General features: G+C 41.2%; 1 protein-coding gene across 1 annotated transcript; it reads right to left on the bottom strand.

Moving 5' to 3' along the window:
- Positions 1–13,428: 13,428 nt before the first annotated feature.
- LOC139176987 (vomeronasal type-1 receptor 4-like) lies at positions 13,429–16,445 on the bottom strand. Its single transcript, XM_070770238.1, has 3 exons — positions 16,431–16,445; positions 15,196–16,329; positions 13,429–13,497 (listed from the first exon to the last, which is right to left on the bottom strand). Exons 1-3 carry the CDS (start codon positions 16,443–16,445, stop codon positions 13,429–13,431), a joined length of 1,218 nt encoding a protein of 405 aa, XP_070626339.1.
- Between the last annotated feature and the right edge of the window lie 1,912 nt (positions 16,446–18,357).

Raw genomic sequence — 18,357 nt, 5'->3', positions numbered from 1 at the left:
CAGGAGGAGAAGGGGACGACAGAGGATGAGATGGTTGGATGGCATCACCAACTCAATGGACATGAGTTTGGGTAAACTTTGGGAGTTGGTGATGGACAAGGAGGCCTGGTGTGCTGTGGTTCATGGGGTCACAAAGAGTTGGACATGAATGAGCGACTGAACTGAAGTATGTGTTAATTTTTACCTAGAAATTTAGCATCCTTTTTTTCCCTCGAATCCACAATATACCTTCTGGGATCTTAGTTCTTTGACGAGGGATTGAAGCTATACTCTCAGTGCTTGAAGGGTGGAGTCTTACCCACTGGACCACCAAGGAAGTCCTTTAGTACACATTAAAAGCCTAGAGATGTGTATATATGTAACTGATTCACTTTGCTGGACGCCCGAAACTAGCACAAGATTGTAAATCAACTATATTTCAATTTGAGAAAAAAGAGCCCAAGGGAGCAGACACTTTGACTTTGACTTCTGACTTACTGACCTATGAGAAAATTAATGCGTGTTGTTTTAGGCAGCTGATATCATGGTAGTTTGTTACAGCAGCAATAGAAATCTGATTCCCATGGAAACACAATCATATACAGACAATAAAATTAAGTAAGATTCGCATTTATCATCCCACAGCTGATGACATTTTGATATTGATGTGTGATAATTTTCTTTAGTTTTAGACATACTCTTTTTTTATATTGTGGTTTCATATTGTACCTGATATTTTACCTGAAATGGCATAAAAATGAATTCTTTAATATATTCCATTTTGGTTATATTTTTACACAAATATTGTCATAGTGGACTTACTTTCTAATCAAATTGCTTTCCTCTGTCACGGGTCTATATTTAGTCCAATAAAAGTAGATCTACAATTTTATCTGAATCATCACTATTTATTCATTGGAGATTATTTTTCAATTTAATTTGATTTTTAAAGTATAGGTGACTTATTGTGTTAGTTTCACAGCAAAGTGATTTAGTTATATATATATATTTCCTATTATTTTGCATTGTCAGTTATTATAAGTTATTGCATATTTCTCCTGTACCATACAGTAAATCCTTGTATCCCAGTTGCTAACTGTCAAGAGCAATAAGAAGTTTCCAGCTAATATGTCGTAAGAGACTATTAGAGTGTTTATGATCGAGTCTCACTTTTCCATGATCCCAGGAGGCAAACAGAATCACCTCAGGGAGCAAGCAGGAAGAACTTAGGACTGACATGTAAGGGGCTGGTTGCAAGGACGAATCTCAAAGGAGGTTCCATCTCACTGAAAAACTGTACTCAGGACAATTCTTTCCCAATTTCATATATTGAGCTGGATTATCAATTAAGTTAAGAACAAAGAAGTAGAATTTGTCCAAATATCTGAGGCTTTCAAAGCAGATCAAAGTAACAAGAAGGACATGGTGCCAATAATTCACATTGGATATCAGTGCACCCACTTGTACAACTCAATATCAATAAATATTAGGAATTGTTAGGAAGCTAAACTTTACTGATATTGACTCTAATTAGGGTGATAGGAGGGTTGCCATGGTATCTCAGCTGGTAAAGAATCTGCCTGCAATGCAGGAGACTTGGGTTCAATCCCTGGGTTGGGAACATCCCTTGGAGTAGGGCATGGCAACCCACTGCAGTATTCTTGCCTGGAGAATCCCCATAGACAGAGGAGCCAAATATCCTACAGTCTATCAGGTCGCAATGAGTTGGACATGACTGAGTAACTAAGCACAGGATGATAGGAAGCAGAAGCAGACCAACATTCATAGAAAAGAGAAGGTTCTAAAAAGTCCCTCAAAAACAAAAGAACCAGGAGCAAATAGTTCAAGAGGGAGATTCTACTATTCTTGTAACTGTCAGATAAGCCAGTGCTACTCACTCAATTCAAGACCAATGGGAATTCCCTGGTGGTCCAGTGTTTATTTAGCACTTGGTGCTTCCACTAATTGAGGCTTTTGATAACAGACTGTGGAGATTTGTCTTTAAGTGATTCATACTTGCTTTTAAAATCTTGTTACTGAAACATGTATAATATCATATATGAAACAAATCCCCAGTCCAGGTTTGATGCATGATACTGGATGCTTGGAGCTGGTGCACTGAGACGACCCAGAGGGATGGTATGGGGAGGGAGGAGGGAGGGGGGTTCAGGATGGGGAACACGTGTATACCTGTGGCGGATTCATGTTGATGTATGGCAAAACCAATACAATACTGTAAAGTAATTAATCTCCAATTAAAATAAATAAATTTATATTTTAAAAAATCTTGTTACTTTGATACAATAAATGAGTGCTAATTCACAATGATCTGTGGAGACTATGGCACACATAGACAAAGCTCATTCTGCTTCTACAAAATTAACCCCTCATAAGAAAATTTAAAATGGATAATTAGTGGCTATTAACCAAACATCAGGGCTATCGGAAGCCCAAGACAGCTGTTCAGCTTCTCCCGGCTCCCTGACAAACCTCACTTTTATTTAATAGCATAAAGCCTTTCCTGGCTGCAGGATTAATATATCACAAGGGGGGAAATGGTTAAAATCATTTTCTGTGATCTCTAGTGATCAGGGCACCCACTTTGCTGGGCAGGTTGTATGGATACTGGCAAAAACTCATGAGCTTCTTAGAGACTATCACTTTCACTGACGTCCTTTGTCGTCGGGCAAGGAACACAAAGCAAAGGGATTGGTTACATGAGATTGAACAGACTGCTATGTATGACTAAAATTTTCATAACTTTTTGTCTGACATATTGCTGGCTTCTAATCTTTATTTTCAGATATAAAAATGTTATTCTCCTCAAGTCACTGATGGTTTAAAACAATTTAGTGATTTACACCTGTGGGTAAAATCAAAACATTTTTCTTTTCTCTCTGCCTCGTCAATCCAGAAATTGGAGACATTTGAGTTCTAAACAGCCTTATCAAGGTAAAAAAGACTGTCTCCAGACATATACAAAAATCTCAGAGTATACTCTGGAGCTCTAAAAGAAATATCCACACAACTGATGTCAGGCCTATGACATCTAACATGTTTCACTGAATAGTAAGTCCTAGTTTTGTTAATTAAGGCCTGTATTTACTATGACTCACTTCTAATATAGCTCCTTGTGGTTATGTTACACTGCTAACAGGCTTCACTAAGTTAAATTAAAAAGGACATTTATTAAATTTAAAAGGTGCTTCATTAAAAAGGACACTCTAAGTTTGTTTCTAAAGTTTATCTCAGTAACCAGTCTTTAAATAAAGATCAGATGCTCCAGGATCTGCAACCAGGAAATTAACAAGCTACAGTCATTTAACAAACTAAGTCAGATGACTTAAAGATGTCTCTGGGCTCTACCTTATGAAAGTTCTTGACTTAAATTCTTACTTATGATTTTACTATTATTGCTAACCATATTGTTTTCTATATTGCCTGTTTCAAGAAATGTTGTCCCTTACATTATCAAATGTATGACTGAGCCACTGATATAATGATGGTATACAGTTCCATATGAAATCCACAGCTATAATGGATGTAACTCATATATCTTCCTTTGGTAAGCTCTCTTATGTACATGTGACTATTGATACATTCTCTCAATTTATATAGGGCTCCCCTGGTGGCTCAGTTGGTAAAGAGTCTGCCTGCAGTGTTGGAGACCCAGGTTTGATCCCTGGGTCGGGAAGATCCCCTGGAGAAGGAAACAGCAACCCACTCCAGTATTGTTTCCTGGAAAATCCCATGGGGCGAGGAGCCTCGCAGTCTACAGTCCGTGGAGTCGCAAAGAGTCGGACATGACTGAGCGACTTCACTCAATTTATATGGGCTGCTCACTCCAGTGAGACCACAAAACAAAGACATTTATATGCTTGTTTTGCTGTTATAAAACTACCAAAAACTATAAAAACGAATAATGGCCCTGCTTATACCAGTAGAGCATTCCAACAATTTCTTAAAATTTGGTCTATAAAACATTCTACTGGCATTCCCTAAACCCACAAGGACAGGCTATAATGGAGATGGCTGATCAATCACTTATACATATCATACAAAAACAAAAATGCTATAGGACAATAAACAATATTGAATAAAGCTTTTTAAATTTTGATATGTTGAATATCTTGGCACAAACTATGGAAACTGCAGCTGAGCGACATTTTCAGGCTACATCCACAAATACAACTAAGCCTGTGATTTGGTGGCAAGATCCATTAACAAGTGCTTGGTCACCGGGGAAGTTAATTACATGGGGAAGAGGGTTTGCTTGTATCGCCCCAGGAGAAGGTCTAGAACCTGTGTGGATTCCAGCTCGTAGAGTAAAACCGAGCAGAAACAATCAGTGATTCCAGGCAACCTGATCATGGTTATGTTTGCCCTGATAACTATCACAGTGAGTATACCCCTGGCTTCAGCAGAAGCAAAGAATTATATCTATTGGGCCTATGTACCTACTTTCCCATTGCTAAGGCCTGTTAATTGGGGTAAAGGATCTATCCCTGTTTATGTTAATGACTCCTCCTGGATCCCTGGTCCAGAAGACAAGTGTTTGCCCATTCATAAAAAGGAAGAGGGGACCCCCTTCCATAGCACTTTGGGTTTTAACACTTGGCTCATTTGTCTGGGTGCTAATCAGGGCTATCTTAATCTATCAATGCAGGCTTGGCATTATGTAAATTCTTTGAACAGAAATCACACTAAGGCTCAGCTGTATTTACTTTCTGGACTGAGATTTGGATATCAAGAGACTGATCAAATTAATCTAACCAAGCCAGATAGACCCTGTGTGAGAGCAGACACATACGGGCTCACCGACAAAATCAAATATACTGGGATAATTGTCATGGGATTGAAGGGGTGATCTTACTTAATGGGTCCTATGGAATTGTCTGGGACTGGTCCCCTAAGGGGTACGCAGTCTCTAATTGCTCACAACTCATCCTGAAATCCTTATAAGAAGTTGCGTTGGCATGTGTCTATATACAATCACACTAATATTACTGCACATTCAGAATATCCCCTTATCTGGCATGGCAGTAGCATATCTTTGCCACAGCCACAGTTCAAATTAGGTAGGATTCAAACAGAAATGTGAAAATTGGCCATAAGCCTGAAAAAGTATCAAATTTGGGATGAAAACTATTCTCATTCCACAAATTATACTCTGTCATTCAATACATCAACAAATTGAACATTTTATACTCAAGCTTGTGTTAGGGATCCAAATGTGATTATGATTGGCACTATAACTATTAATCAGACAGAAAGAAACCTGATGTGCTAGGATTGCAAACCACATACCTGCTTGAACACTTCATTATTTAATTTGAACCATTCCTATGTGACTTTGTGTAGACGTTTAGGAATTTGGCTGCCACTAACTCAAAATAGGCCTTGGGAACTCTCTCCTGATATACATACCGTGCTCATAGTACTAAATTCTATTTTGAAAAGATCCAAATGTTTTATTTGGCTCCTTATTGCTGCTATGATGGGCATTATTGCCATCATCACCACAGCAGCAGCGGTGGGAATCGCTCTCCATCAGATTGTACAAACCACCATTTTTGTCCAGGAGCGGCATAAAAATGCCAGTTCCACTTGGGGAGCCCAAATTCATGTAGATGAGGACATTAACATCAGGTTGGGGGATTTAGAAAATGCAGTGCTACTCTTAGGAGAAGTACAAAATCTTAAATTCCAAATATATTTAAAGTGTGACTGGCACATTACTACTTTCTGTGTAATCCCCAGGAATATAACTAATCTGAACACTCCTGGGAAAAGGTTAGATGGCACTCGCAGAGCTAAATGGTCAACAACCTTACTCTAGATATTAGAAAGCTGCAAGCAAAAATCACTGGCATGTAGCATGCTTCTCTTAGACTATTACCAGGTACAGATACACTTCAAGGAACAGCAGAGGGCCTAAACTCGCTGAGTCCTGTAGAGTGCATCAAAGGCATCGGAGGTGGTCTTGCTGGAACACTAGCTACATTTGGTGTTTCACTATAATCTTCTGTTTAGTCCTCAGATGCACGTGAAAAGCCCTCCGAGAACTAATGAAGAAAGAAGTTGCGAGATCAACGTATCTTCTGCTACAAAAACATAAAGGGGGCTATGCAGGGATTAATATTCAGCTGACTGTTACTCTGGCTAAACCATGAGAAAATCACTATAGGAAAAGAATAAAAGTAAAATATAGTAATACAGCATAACCCAAATAAAAGTACATTGGGTTGATTAGCTGGAGTTGTCACGACCTGCTAAGCTAAGGAAAAACATGATGTTGACCTTGGAATGCCAGGCCAGTGCAAGTTCAGAACGCTGCTTGTGCACACACCAAGATGTCTTCCCAAAGCATATGCGGGTCTATGACCTCCAGCTAGGTGATATCACTTGTACAAGAAAATAAAAAAGATAATTTAAAGTAATCAATAAAATGGGAGACGTGACCAGGGACACAGGGGGCTGACTTCATCGAAGCACAACAGATACTTTCTGTTGCCAAGACACTAAATAAAAATCATGTGGCTCCGAGGAACAGGGCTCTTGATCCAAGAGGTCTTGAGTCCCCCAGTCCCATCCTTAAAAGTTTATTTCTGTCTTTAGTTTCTTTTTCCCAAACTGTGGGTCAACCACTTTCGAGCCCTACCTGCTGTGCTGGTCGCAGCACGTGACACTGTAAAGTTAAGCTGTACATTTCGTTTCATGCTTTTATGTATTATAATATAATCACCATTGGGGTGTTAGCGTTTCTGCCAGACAAATAACCATCACTTCTTTTATGTCGTTAGGACAATTCTTTGGCTGCGTATAGCACAGTGCATACATATAAACATAAACGTCATATATACATATAATACTCTGAATAGCGTGAACCTCTGTCACTGTACTGTGTTGGGTCTCCAAGACCTAGTTGTCTACTGGTTTCAAGTAGTTTAGGCAACTTTCCTATTCCTCCACCTCCCTGCTTCTGGTAGCCATCATTTCCCTCTGTTTTTATGAGCCTGGCTTCTTTACATTCCATGTATAAATGCTTTCATACACTGTTTGTCTTTCTCTGTCTGAATAATCTCACTTAGTGTAACATCCTCAAGATTCATCCTTATCTCAAATGGCAGGATGTCCTTCCTTCTCATGACTGAATAGAATTCCATTATGTGTATATGTGTGTGTGTGTGTGTATTATCATTCTTTCATGAACAATTTGTTTCCATATCTATGCTGTACTAAACATGAAGTTGCAGATATCTCTTTGAAAACCTATTCTCATTTCCTATGGTTTCTAATTTCAGTCAGTCACTCAGTTCAGTCCCTCAGTCATGTCCAACTCTTTCTGACCCCATGGACTTCAGTGTGCCAGGTTTCCCTCTCCAATAACAATTCCCAGACCTTGCTAAAACTCATGTCCATCGAGTCGGTGATGCCATCCAACCATCTCATCCTCTGTCATCCCATTCTCCTGCCTTCAATCTTTCCCAGCATCAGGGTCTTTTCCAATGAGTCAGTTCTTCTCATCAGGTGGCCAAAGTATTGGAGCTTCAGCTTCAGCATCAGTCTTTCCAATGAATATTCAGGACTGATACTGAACAGGATCAGATGATTCTTATAGTTATCCTACTCTTTGTTACAAGTATGGAGTATCTTGGGCATCCCAGGAGACTCAGTGGTAAAGAATTTGCCTGCCAATGCAAGAGACACAGATTCAATCCCTGGGTCAGGAAGGTCCTCTGGAGAAGGAAGTGGCAACCCACCCCAAGAAAATTCCCATACATATATAAAAATATTCATAGATACACGAACTCAGAATACCCCTCTTTCTTAAAAACCCTTTTAAGGTGCACACCACCGTGCACGCATGTGTCTCAGTGACATGATATTCCATAGAACAATTCTATCTGCAAACTTTTGGATGCCTCAAAATGGGAGCCTTCCTACACTTTCCAGTCCTACCAACCCTGTAACAATCAAAAGGACAATATTTACTACAATACACACACCTAAAATGTGTGGTAAATATTGACACCTGATGTCAAGACACACTCTAGGCAACTTGTAGTGTTTAGGGTAGTGACTGTGTGGGTGTGTGACAGAGTGGAATAGGAACAGGCCACAGGGAAAAGTAACGAAAAGGATAAGATGGTGGTGGAGTGAAACCTGGGCACAGGGTTAAAGAGAGGGCAAGGGAAGAGAGAGGGCAGAGAGAAAAAAGGCACAGGGAGTATAATGTTGGTTAAGTATTCAAGTGCAAGCCTCCTGATGAATATACAAGTGAACAGAGTGGGTAAGAAGTTACCGTATCTTGGTGATCTGGGGAGATATGGGGTACACAGAGTAATGGGGAGGAAAATATCAGTGGGGATGAGACATTATGGGCAAAAGTCAACAAAAGTCAGTGGTGGATAAGTTTATAAAGCATGGTGTGGGGAGAAGGTGACTTCATATGGAGTAGGCAGGTCCTGGTAGAGATAACAGTCCTAGTGAGATAGTGTGTGGAAAGGGGATGGGTTCAGGGGAAATAATGGGCACAGGACCTGAGAGACCTGGAGAGGACAGGGGGTATGAGGGAGCCCAAGAGCCCAGGACAAAGGGTCAAGACTACAGGACTGAGACCACGGATGCGGAGTGTGCACTGGGATAATACGTGGAATCTAAAAACAATACAAATGAATTTATATATGAAACAGGAAAAGTCTCACAGACATAGAAAACAGACTTGTGACTACCAAAGGGTAAAGGGAGAAGAAGAGTAAATTAAAAGTCTGAAATTAGCAAACTACCATGGAAATTAGTAGATACAAAACAGAGAAGCAACAAGGATTTACCGTATGGTATATAGAACTATAATTAATATATTATAATAAAAAAACAATGAAAAATAATTTGAAAAATATTCATATATGAATAATTAAATCATTTTGCTGTAAACCTGAAACAAATACACTATTATAAATCAACTATATTTCAATTTAAAAATTAAAATTGAAAATAATCTCCATGGAATAACAGTGATATTTCAACAATATTCTAGATCTAGTCCTATGAGACTGAAAATATCTTCATCATAGACCAGTGATTAAGCAGAGCAATTTGATTGGAAAGCAAGTCCAGTATGACAGTATTTGTTTAAATACTGAACCAAAAGATAATACAATAAAAATTCATTTTTATGCCATTTCAGGTATACTACTAAGTACACTCTAAAACTACATTTCAACATAGAATGAACTTGAAACTGAAAAAAATTGTGACAGCCTAGAGTAAAATGCTATTGGTTGCAAGAGATTAAATGGGAGTTTTACCTAATTTTATTTGTTTATCTTATAATTCTGCTTTTATGCCTGCTATCACAAACTTCCATGAATTTAGCAGCTAAGAAAAACACTTATTCATTTTTTCACAGGTAAGTCAGAAGGCCAAAATCAAGTGGTCTCCTCTCTTGGGCTGTTAGTGGGAGTTTCTAGGGAAAAATTACTTCCTGGCCGTTTCACATCTTTATAAGTTCTTCATAATCTCTATGTGAATCCCTCTATCTTGAAAGCCAGCATTAACACACTGAACACCACCAACCCCATTGCCCACTCCCGTTTTCAATCTCTTCCTCTTCATTTCCTTCTACATGCTTTTTCTGTTCTTTAGGATTGTGTGACTACAAACAGCCTCCTCAGATAATGCAGGAGAATCTCTTTATGTTAAAGTCAAATAACTTGTAACCTTAGGTGCATCTGCAAAGACCTTTCTGCCTGTAATGTGACACGAACCACCAAGCGATAACACCAGGAGAAGGAGATCTGCCTACAGCACGGCAATTTTTTTCTCCAATGAAGAACATCTTCAATGTGATCATAGCCATAGAACTATTGCCAGTGATTACTTCTTGGGATGGTCTCACACAAAAAGACAAACATTACTTACAGTTTTTTTAATACTGTTTAGTTATGTGTTATTTCTTATATAAAGCTTGTACTAAATCTTAAAAATACTAAAGTAAAAGAGGGGGATCTCACCAAATCAGTTAGGGGCATAAATGTTCTTGAAGACATCATACTGGGTAAGAGTCAGGTCTCCTGCTGCCAATACTGAGGGCCCCAGACCAGGAGAGATGCTCCAGCCAGGCCCACCCTGGTCACTCCCCATGCCCGAAATACTCAAAGAGGAGTAAACTAGTGATGGTTTGGTATTCACTCAAACTTCTACCTAGAGACCTAATGAATATAAAAAAAATTATTAGGAGTATCTTTTTTTGGCCATGCCATGCGGCATGTGTGATCTCAGTTCCCAGACCAGGGATGAAATTGGTGCTCTTGACAGTGGAAGGGTGAAGCTCTAGCCACTGAACTTCTAGGGAAGTCCCAAGAGTATCTGATATGAACAATTTTATCACTTTAAGGTCTGATTGTATAAAAATGGCCTATGAGTGACTTGTGACTCCACTGTAAATGAGGGCATTAATAATGGGGCATGAGTTAGTGATCCCCAAATCTGCCCTAAATAACTCCATCCCCCTTATATGGCACCCCACTCCAGTACTCTTGCCTGGAAAATCCCATGGACGGAGGAGCCTGGTGGGCTGCAGTCCATGGGGTTGCTGAGGGTCAGACACGACTAAGCGACTTCACTTTCACTTTTCACTTTCATGCATTGGAGAAGGAAATGGCAACTCACTCCAGTGTTCTTGCCTGGAGAATCCCAGGGACGGGAGCCTGGTGGGCTGCCATCTATGGGGTCGCACAGAGTCAGACACGACTGAAGCAACTTAGCAGCCTTATTTCCATACTGGCTTCCCCTTCATTTTTATTACCCAATGACCTTCACCCCATGACTCCTTAGGTCTTTCTCTCTCTCAGTGCTGTAGACATCACTCTCCAAGCCGATGATCTACATTTTCCCCTCCAACCCCCCGCCAGGTCCTTCTATTTCCACACCCCACCTCCACTCTATATACCCCTTTGAATCCTCTTCCTTGACAACTCTGCTGCTGCTGCTGCTAAGTCGCTTCAGTCGTGTCCGACTCTGTGCGACCCCATAGACAGCAGCCCACCAGGCTCCCCCATCCCTGGGATTCTCCAGGCAAGAACACTGGAGTGGGTTGCCATTTCCTTCTCCAATGCATGAAAGTGAAAAGTGAAAGTGAAGTCGCTCAGTCGTGTCCGACCCTCAGAGACCCCATGGACTGCAGCCTACCAGGCTCCTCCGTCCATGGGATTTTCCAGGCAGGAGTACTGGAGTGGGGTGCCATCGCCTTCTCCACTTGACAACTCTATACTCCCACTAATCCTAGCACCTCAGCTGACAAATCCTTGCCCTCCATGGCCTCCCCCTTCCCTGTGGATCTATATTTTGCCCTAGTCTAGTCAGCTCTATCCAATTCCCATTCTCTCTGTACCCCTCCCTCAAGAACTTTTTCTCTTGTGAGTCAGATTTGTGGGGTCTTTCTTGTAAAGAATCAAGCTTTAAGTGTAGACATTATATTTTGCAAAAATCATCACATTCATGGCTTTTCAGAGTTCTCAGGTTATAGTGCTTCTCTTGGTGCCACTGTACCTGATCAGTAAATTCACAGACATCGTTTAGACAAAAAAGAACAAGGAAAACATCCACCATGGCCATGAACGAAAGGGTAAATTCAGCAAATCCTGGTGCTTAATCCCTGCAAATTTTAAGGAAAGATCTGTCTTCAGAACTGGCTGTCTCCTGGGAGATAACTTTTGAATTCTGGAATATTCCTCTGAGAAGAGTGTTTTGTTTTGTTTAGTTTTTGCTGATAAATTGTGCTTTATTAATTTTAAGAAACTCTGTTCATAAAAAGAAGCCAGAGTGTTTTGATATACTTGAGACATTGGGACATACAAGACCAGTGCGAGCAGAAAAGTTAATCCTAATGATGCCATTTATGATGAAGAGCCATTTGCTCTCAAGGTCTGGGGTCTGAGTAGCAGACATCAGTCACATGAGTCCTCAAAGCTACCTTCTTGACCTGTAGGACAGCCCTGCACCTAGACTCAGCTGAACTTCCTAGGTTGGCAACACTTCATATGTAGCTCTAATACTTTGGCCACCTCATGCAAAGAGCTGACTCATTGGAAAAGACCCTGATACTGGGAAAGACTGAGGGCTGGAGGAGAAGGGGACAACAGAGGATGAGTTGGTTGGATGGCATCACCTACTCAATGGACATGAGTTTGAGCAAACTCTGGGAGATAGTGAAGGGCAAGGAAGCCTGGTGTGCTGCAGTCCATGGGGTCACAGAGTCTGACATGACTTTGGGACTGAACGACAACAATACCAACACGTGTACTGTCACGTGTTGTGCGGGGCAAACTCACATCATCTTCATGTCACTTCCCTCAGAAACACATGGGGAGTCTTAAGCCTGGTTTCTTGTGAATTTCACCCCATGTACCTTTCCTTTTGCTGATTCTAGCATGTATCCTTGCACTGCAATTAGTAACCCTGGGTGTAACTCTGGGTGTATGGAGAAGGAAATGGGAACCCACTCTAGCATTCTTGCCTGAGAAACCCCATGGACAGAGGAGCCTGGCAGACTACAGTTCATGGGGTTTTGAAGAGTCAGACAAAACTGAGTGACTGAGCACAGCACATATATATCAGATCAGATCAGATCAGTCGCTCAGTTGTGTCCGACTCTTTGCAACCCCATGAATCACAGCACGCCAGGCCTCCCTGTCCATCACCAACTCCCGGAGTTCACTGAGACTCACGTCCATCAAGTCAGTGATGCCATCCAGCCATCTCATCCTCTGTCGTCCCCTTCTCCTCCTGCCCCCAATCCCTCCCAGCATCAGAGTCTTTTCCAATGAGTCTTTTCCACTCTTCGCATGAGGTGGCCAAAGTACTGGAGTTTCAGCTTCAGCATCATTCCTCGGGGGGTGTAACCAATCCTGAATCTTGGGAGTCCTTCTATGAATCAACCTTGAGGATGGCCTTGGAGACCTCTGACTGAATAAAACAAGGAATTTCCTTGTGGTGCAATGGTTAGGACTCAGCACTTTGACTGTGGGGGCTTTGGTTCGATCTCTAGTTCGGGAAGTAAGATCCCGTATGCCCCACAGTATGGTCAAAAAAAACATTACTACTACTAACAAAACATCTTTAGAAATGTTATCTTGCTGTAATAAGCTCTGTTACCAAGTCTAGGAGCCCAGGCTAAGAAAATCCAACAGTGAATATATCCTACCCCAAAGGGGCTTTAAAAATACACACACACATACACAAACATAGAAGACACACACACAGTTACATTTAAGATAGACTGGACCCTTGAGACATGGTTTTATTTAGGGGCGCTTGTCAATATAAACAATGTAAAATGTCCAAAACTGTCAGCACCAACCTGCAAGTGAACTTGGTCAGTAACAATTTCATGTGACCTGAGAAATAAGTACTCTTCCTATCAAGTCCTCGGGAGGGATCTGCCTGTCAGGCATCCTCCCAGAACCAGGTCTGCTCCGAGGCCCTGCAGGAGCTCCTGAACATGGGCTCAAGGCCCTGCATGAGGAAGGATAAACACGTAAAGACTCAGCAAGTGCCCCCTAGGGGAGAATCGGGGACATGGACATCACCATCTAGACACAACTGCTGGCCCTGCCTGTCTCACACCTCAAAAGACAGTAAACATTTTCAAAGTGGGTGTTTCCAAAAACATAACTTATGCAGGATGTGGTATGGATTTAAAGGATCCAGTCCCCACAGCACTGCTGGTTTCAAGGAAGGTTCTTCATGATACAGGAGACGTGAAAAATCTGAAGTCCAAGGAAAGTCGTCTTGCTGAGGTCTAAGGCTGGTACTTGCACACACACAAAAGCTACAATGTAAAAAAATAAACTTCCAGCATGAAAGCTGTGACACAGTGAGCTATGACATTTGGACTTCATCCCTGATTTATGACACAGAACTGATAAAACCCTTAGAAATGTTTGAGTGGTACAGGTGAAAGAAGTATTTTATTGTTTTTCATAACAAGCCCCTTTTAATCATATCTGAATATTTTTGTTAATGAGGTGACCATTATGGGCCCCTAGGGGGTTTCAAGATGGCAACTGGTTGCCAGAGGAACCAACCATGTGATTAGACAGTTGGAACTTTCAGGTTGACACCCTGAGCTCCGGAGACAGGACAGGGGTTGGAGACTGAGCTTACTCACCAACTCCAAATGACTTAATCAATGATGAAAGTGAAAGTGAAACTGAAGTCCCTCAGTCCTGTCCGACTCTTAGCAACCCCATGGACTGCAGCCTGACAGACTCCTCCACCCATGGGATTTTCCAGGCAAGAGTACTGGAGTGGGGTGCAGAATCAATGATGAAACCTCCATAAAATCCCCGTGAACAACAGTGCACAGAGACCCTCAGAGTTGGACAACACATCCACCCGCAGGGAGGGTGGCAATGCCCAACTCCATGGGGACAGAGGATCCTGTGCTTGGGCTCCGTCCAGAACTCACCCAATGTACTCCAACTGGCCATTCCTTTGTATCCTTTATTTAAAAAAAAAACAAAAAACAAAAAACAAAAACTGGTGGTAGTAAGGAAAATGATTCCCAGAGTTCTGTGAATATTACAGCATATTCTTCACTTTGAAGTATGGGGTGAGTGCAGGAACTCGTGATGTTACAGCCGAGTCATCAGAAGTGGACACAACCTTGGCCCCCAACACTTGATTCTTGCATTTAACTGAGGACAGTCTTTTGGAGTCTGAACTAGGTAGTTAGTATCATTGCTGGAGTGACAGAGAGTTGAACAACTGCTTTACAGAGTGTGGAAAAGCTTACTCACATTTGGTATCAGAACTGTTGGGAACAAAAGCACTTCACTGAAACAGCAGTAGGAAAATCAGAACAACAAACAGACTGATATTTACAAAGATGACCTGCGAAATGGAGAGAGAAGGTGAAAGAAATAGAAAGTACATCATAGTGACACAAAGAAGGTAGGAAGAAACACAACAAGCAATGAACAAATTAATCCATTCCATCAGTAAAATAAACTGAACACACTTTTACCTGGAATGTCAAGCACTTGGCTAGCACTGGAGATAAAAATTTACATGGGCTTCCTTGGTGATGCCACTGTAAAAGAAGCCACCTGCCAAGGCAGGTCAGAGGGAAGAGATACCGGTTCGATCGCTGGATCTGGGTCGAGAAGATCCCCTGGAGAAGGGCATGGCAACCCACTCCAGTATTCTTGCCTGGAGAATCCCGGGGACAGAGGAGCCTGGAGGGTCTTTGGGGTCACACAGAGTTGGACACGAATGAAGCGACTTACCACACATAAGGATAGGAGATTTTGAGTGCCTTATTCCAGCAAAGCAGAGGCTGGATATCCTGGAGTCTCGGCTCATAAGCAGAAAGGGGCTGAACGTTGGGAAACATGCAACGATTATTGAAGACGTTTTCACAAAGAAAACATCAATACTGTCAAAAATAGCCAAAATAATATTACATAAAAAGGTAAGGATGTTGAAAAAGATAAAGGTGAACACCAGGAGAAGGATGGTTTTGGTAGCTCTGGACTCAGGGGAGGATATGGAAGCGATGTTGGTCCTATGAAAGCTTTGGACCCTCTGCTTGTGCCTGTACAGGATGAAAACTGTGAAGCCACTGGCTAAGATCATGAGCACAAAACATAAGGCATCAGGAAAGGAGAGTAATACTGCATATAATGAGTCTTTGGGTTGGCCATGACTGACAGCACTACACTGTCCAAGATCTTTTCTGTTTGTGATGCTTCTGTTTCTCAATGTTCCGCTCATATACATAGGATAAATGACATTTATCAGCATGTTCAAGGTCCAGCACACGATAACTGAAGGAACCATGCATTTGAGAGCTTTCACTTTAAGTTCTGCCCATTTGGCAGTCGTGGGACAGATGGTGATGGCCTGGAAGACACTCAAGAGGAAGGTGGTGCCAATGGACACACCCCTGCCAACTACACGAATGTACGGGAAAAATCTGCATATAAAATTACTGTCCATGAAATGCAACTCAAAATTTTTCAATGTGTCTTGAAATATACTAGCAGACAGAACCAAGATGTTGGCTACAATAAGGTTCTTGATAATAAAATCTATGGTTCTCAGCCTTTGCCCAGTGCAATAAAGGAAGAAATAATGGTAAAGAACAGAGAAATTCCCCAGGATTCCAAATACAGTCTGTGATAAGAAGATCGCTGAAACTGCCAAATCCCTGGCAGACATGCTGTCAATTCTCAGTGACTGATGGTTTTCTTCTGAGCTAGAGGATCCTGAATGGGAACACGAGGCATCGAACACAGGTACAATGTTAACTAAAACCCAACATTCTCCACTTACCAATAGTTCCTACTTTGAAAGGATGGCTTACTTCAAGTATTCCTGTCAGGTAAGTGCTTCCAAGAGTTGAATGTATAACCATTAAAGAACACTTTCAATGTATGAATCACTGCTATGAAAGCCATATTTGCACGAATGTCTTTATTCCTCACAAATTCATGAGGCAGACACTATTATTGTCTATATAAATTTGAGGCAAACATCAGCACAGAGAAATTCAGTGTTTGGTCTAAATTGACTCATTAGAGACAGATGGTTAATGGGATGTGACCCTGGATCGGCTTGTAATAAGAATGGTGCATTTAATTGAGAATACTAGTCACCTGGTCAGCTCGGTTCTTCAAATAAACCAGGTCCAAATTTGGTTTTGCTTCTGTACTTTGTCATTACATTTAGGTTGGTGGTATTACTATTTTATCTTCATATTTAGGTAGTGACAATATTCCATTTAGCCCTGAAGACTCATTTTACAGGCAAATATAAACTTTGAATAAAGCTGTAGAAATTGTAATTAAATGTAGATGCACTGCCTCACAGCATAAAACTGCAGGTACCTTCCCCTGACAAAGCGGATTTAATGAATACAAGAACGGCTCAATGTAAGGATGGAAACTGAAAGACTCATTTACTTTCATTCCTGGACAGAAATTCAATGGAACAAATCATAGGAACCATGGGACAGCAAATACTGATGCCTGATTAATGCTGTATGGTAGATTTTATTACTAATTCCAAATCATATATACGTATATATATTAATACCTGAGTCAAATAAAAGTATTAACAGTAAGGCAAGTTTTGTGAAAGATATGAAAATACAAGATGCGTGCAAAATCAAATGTTAAGGTGAGCAATTTGTGTACTGTATAATGACATACATTTTTTGCTGGGTGTTATAACATTTAAAAGCAGCAGAAATATAAAAAATACATGTGAGCCAAAAATGGTATCTGAAACATGTAAATTTCTATCTTTCTTACATGCTGCTTCTCTAACTTTAAGTGATAAGAGTTTCTGTACATTCTAAAAAGGTACAGTTATTAAATGTATTAAGCACTTCATACACCCAGAGTTAGAGAAAACACTTCTACTCCAGCAACACCTGCTAGACACACTGTTTCGGCACAGGATCAGATGATTCCCTGGTTCATCCTACTCCTTCTTACCGTATGGACCACCCTGGGCACACTTATCAACCTAAAAAGTATGTCTATGATTCCTGAAAAGTACTCTGATCATCAAACTGGCTTAGGAACTACAGTCCTTTACCATATGAAAAAACAGATTTCATTATCACTTGCTTTAAACCACAACAATCTCAGTGAGACATACATACATCACACTAGGAGCCATCAGGGATTGGTGAAAGGTCTAGGACCCCATCTCCCTTTTCCATCTCAGTTCACACTCAGGATTTATCCCGCCCTCCTGCAGGGCTTTGGTGCTGACCAGGTTCATACACAGGAGATTCTCTTCGTCCAATATCTTCACTTACCAAATTCCTGACTCAAATCCTTCCTTTATAGATTCTACTTCACAGATGAACGTAGAGAAAACCACTGTTTCTTCCTGCTGCCTGGATGGTGAGCTCAACACTAAGGTCAAAGCAATCAGCCTGTGTGCAAGAGGGGTAGCTCAACCCTGAGATATGAGCTTGTGATCCTGTGACCTCACCTCCCCTCAGAACTGCAATTATCATGTCACCTGTAGCAGCATGGGCAGGAACAGGCTTGGGAGCTGGGATTATTTGTGAAAACAGTCTCCCAGTTGCTAATTACCAGGGACAATTATAAGTTTCAGGTTAATATGTCTAAGAGACTATTGGAGTGCGTTTGTGACAGATGCTTAGTTTTTCTGATCCCTGGAGGCAGGCAGTGCTCACGTGCAGGGAACAGGAAGTACTTAGGTTTGACACGTAAGGGACTGGCTGTAAATGTGTGTCTCAATGGAGGTTCTGCCTCGCTGAGAAATTCTACATAGAACAGTTCTTTCCTTATTTCATACGCTGAGCTGAACCAGCAATTAAGGTAAGGGCAA

This window comes from Bos indicus, chromosome 18 (genome assembly GCF_029378745.1).
Source record: "Bos indicus isolate NIAB-ARS_2022 breed Sahiwal x Tharparkar chromosome 18, NIAB-ARS_B.indTharparkar_mat_pri_1.0, whole genome shotgun sequence".
NCBI lineage: Eukaryota > Metazoa > Chordata > Mammalia > Artiodactyla > Bovidae > Bos > Bos indicus.
Note: the sequence above shows the minus strand (reverse complement) of the source record. Positions and strands in the feature narration are given on the sequence as shown.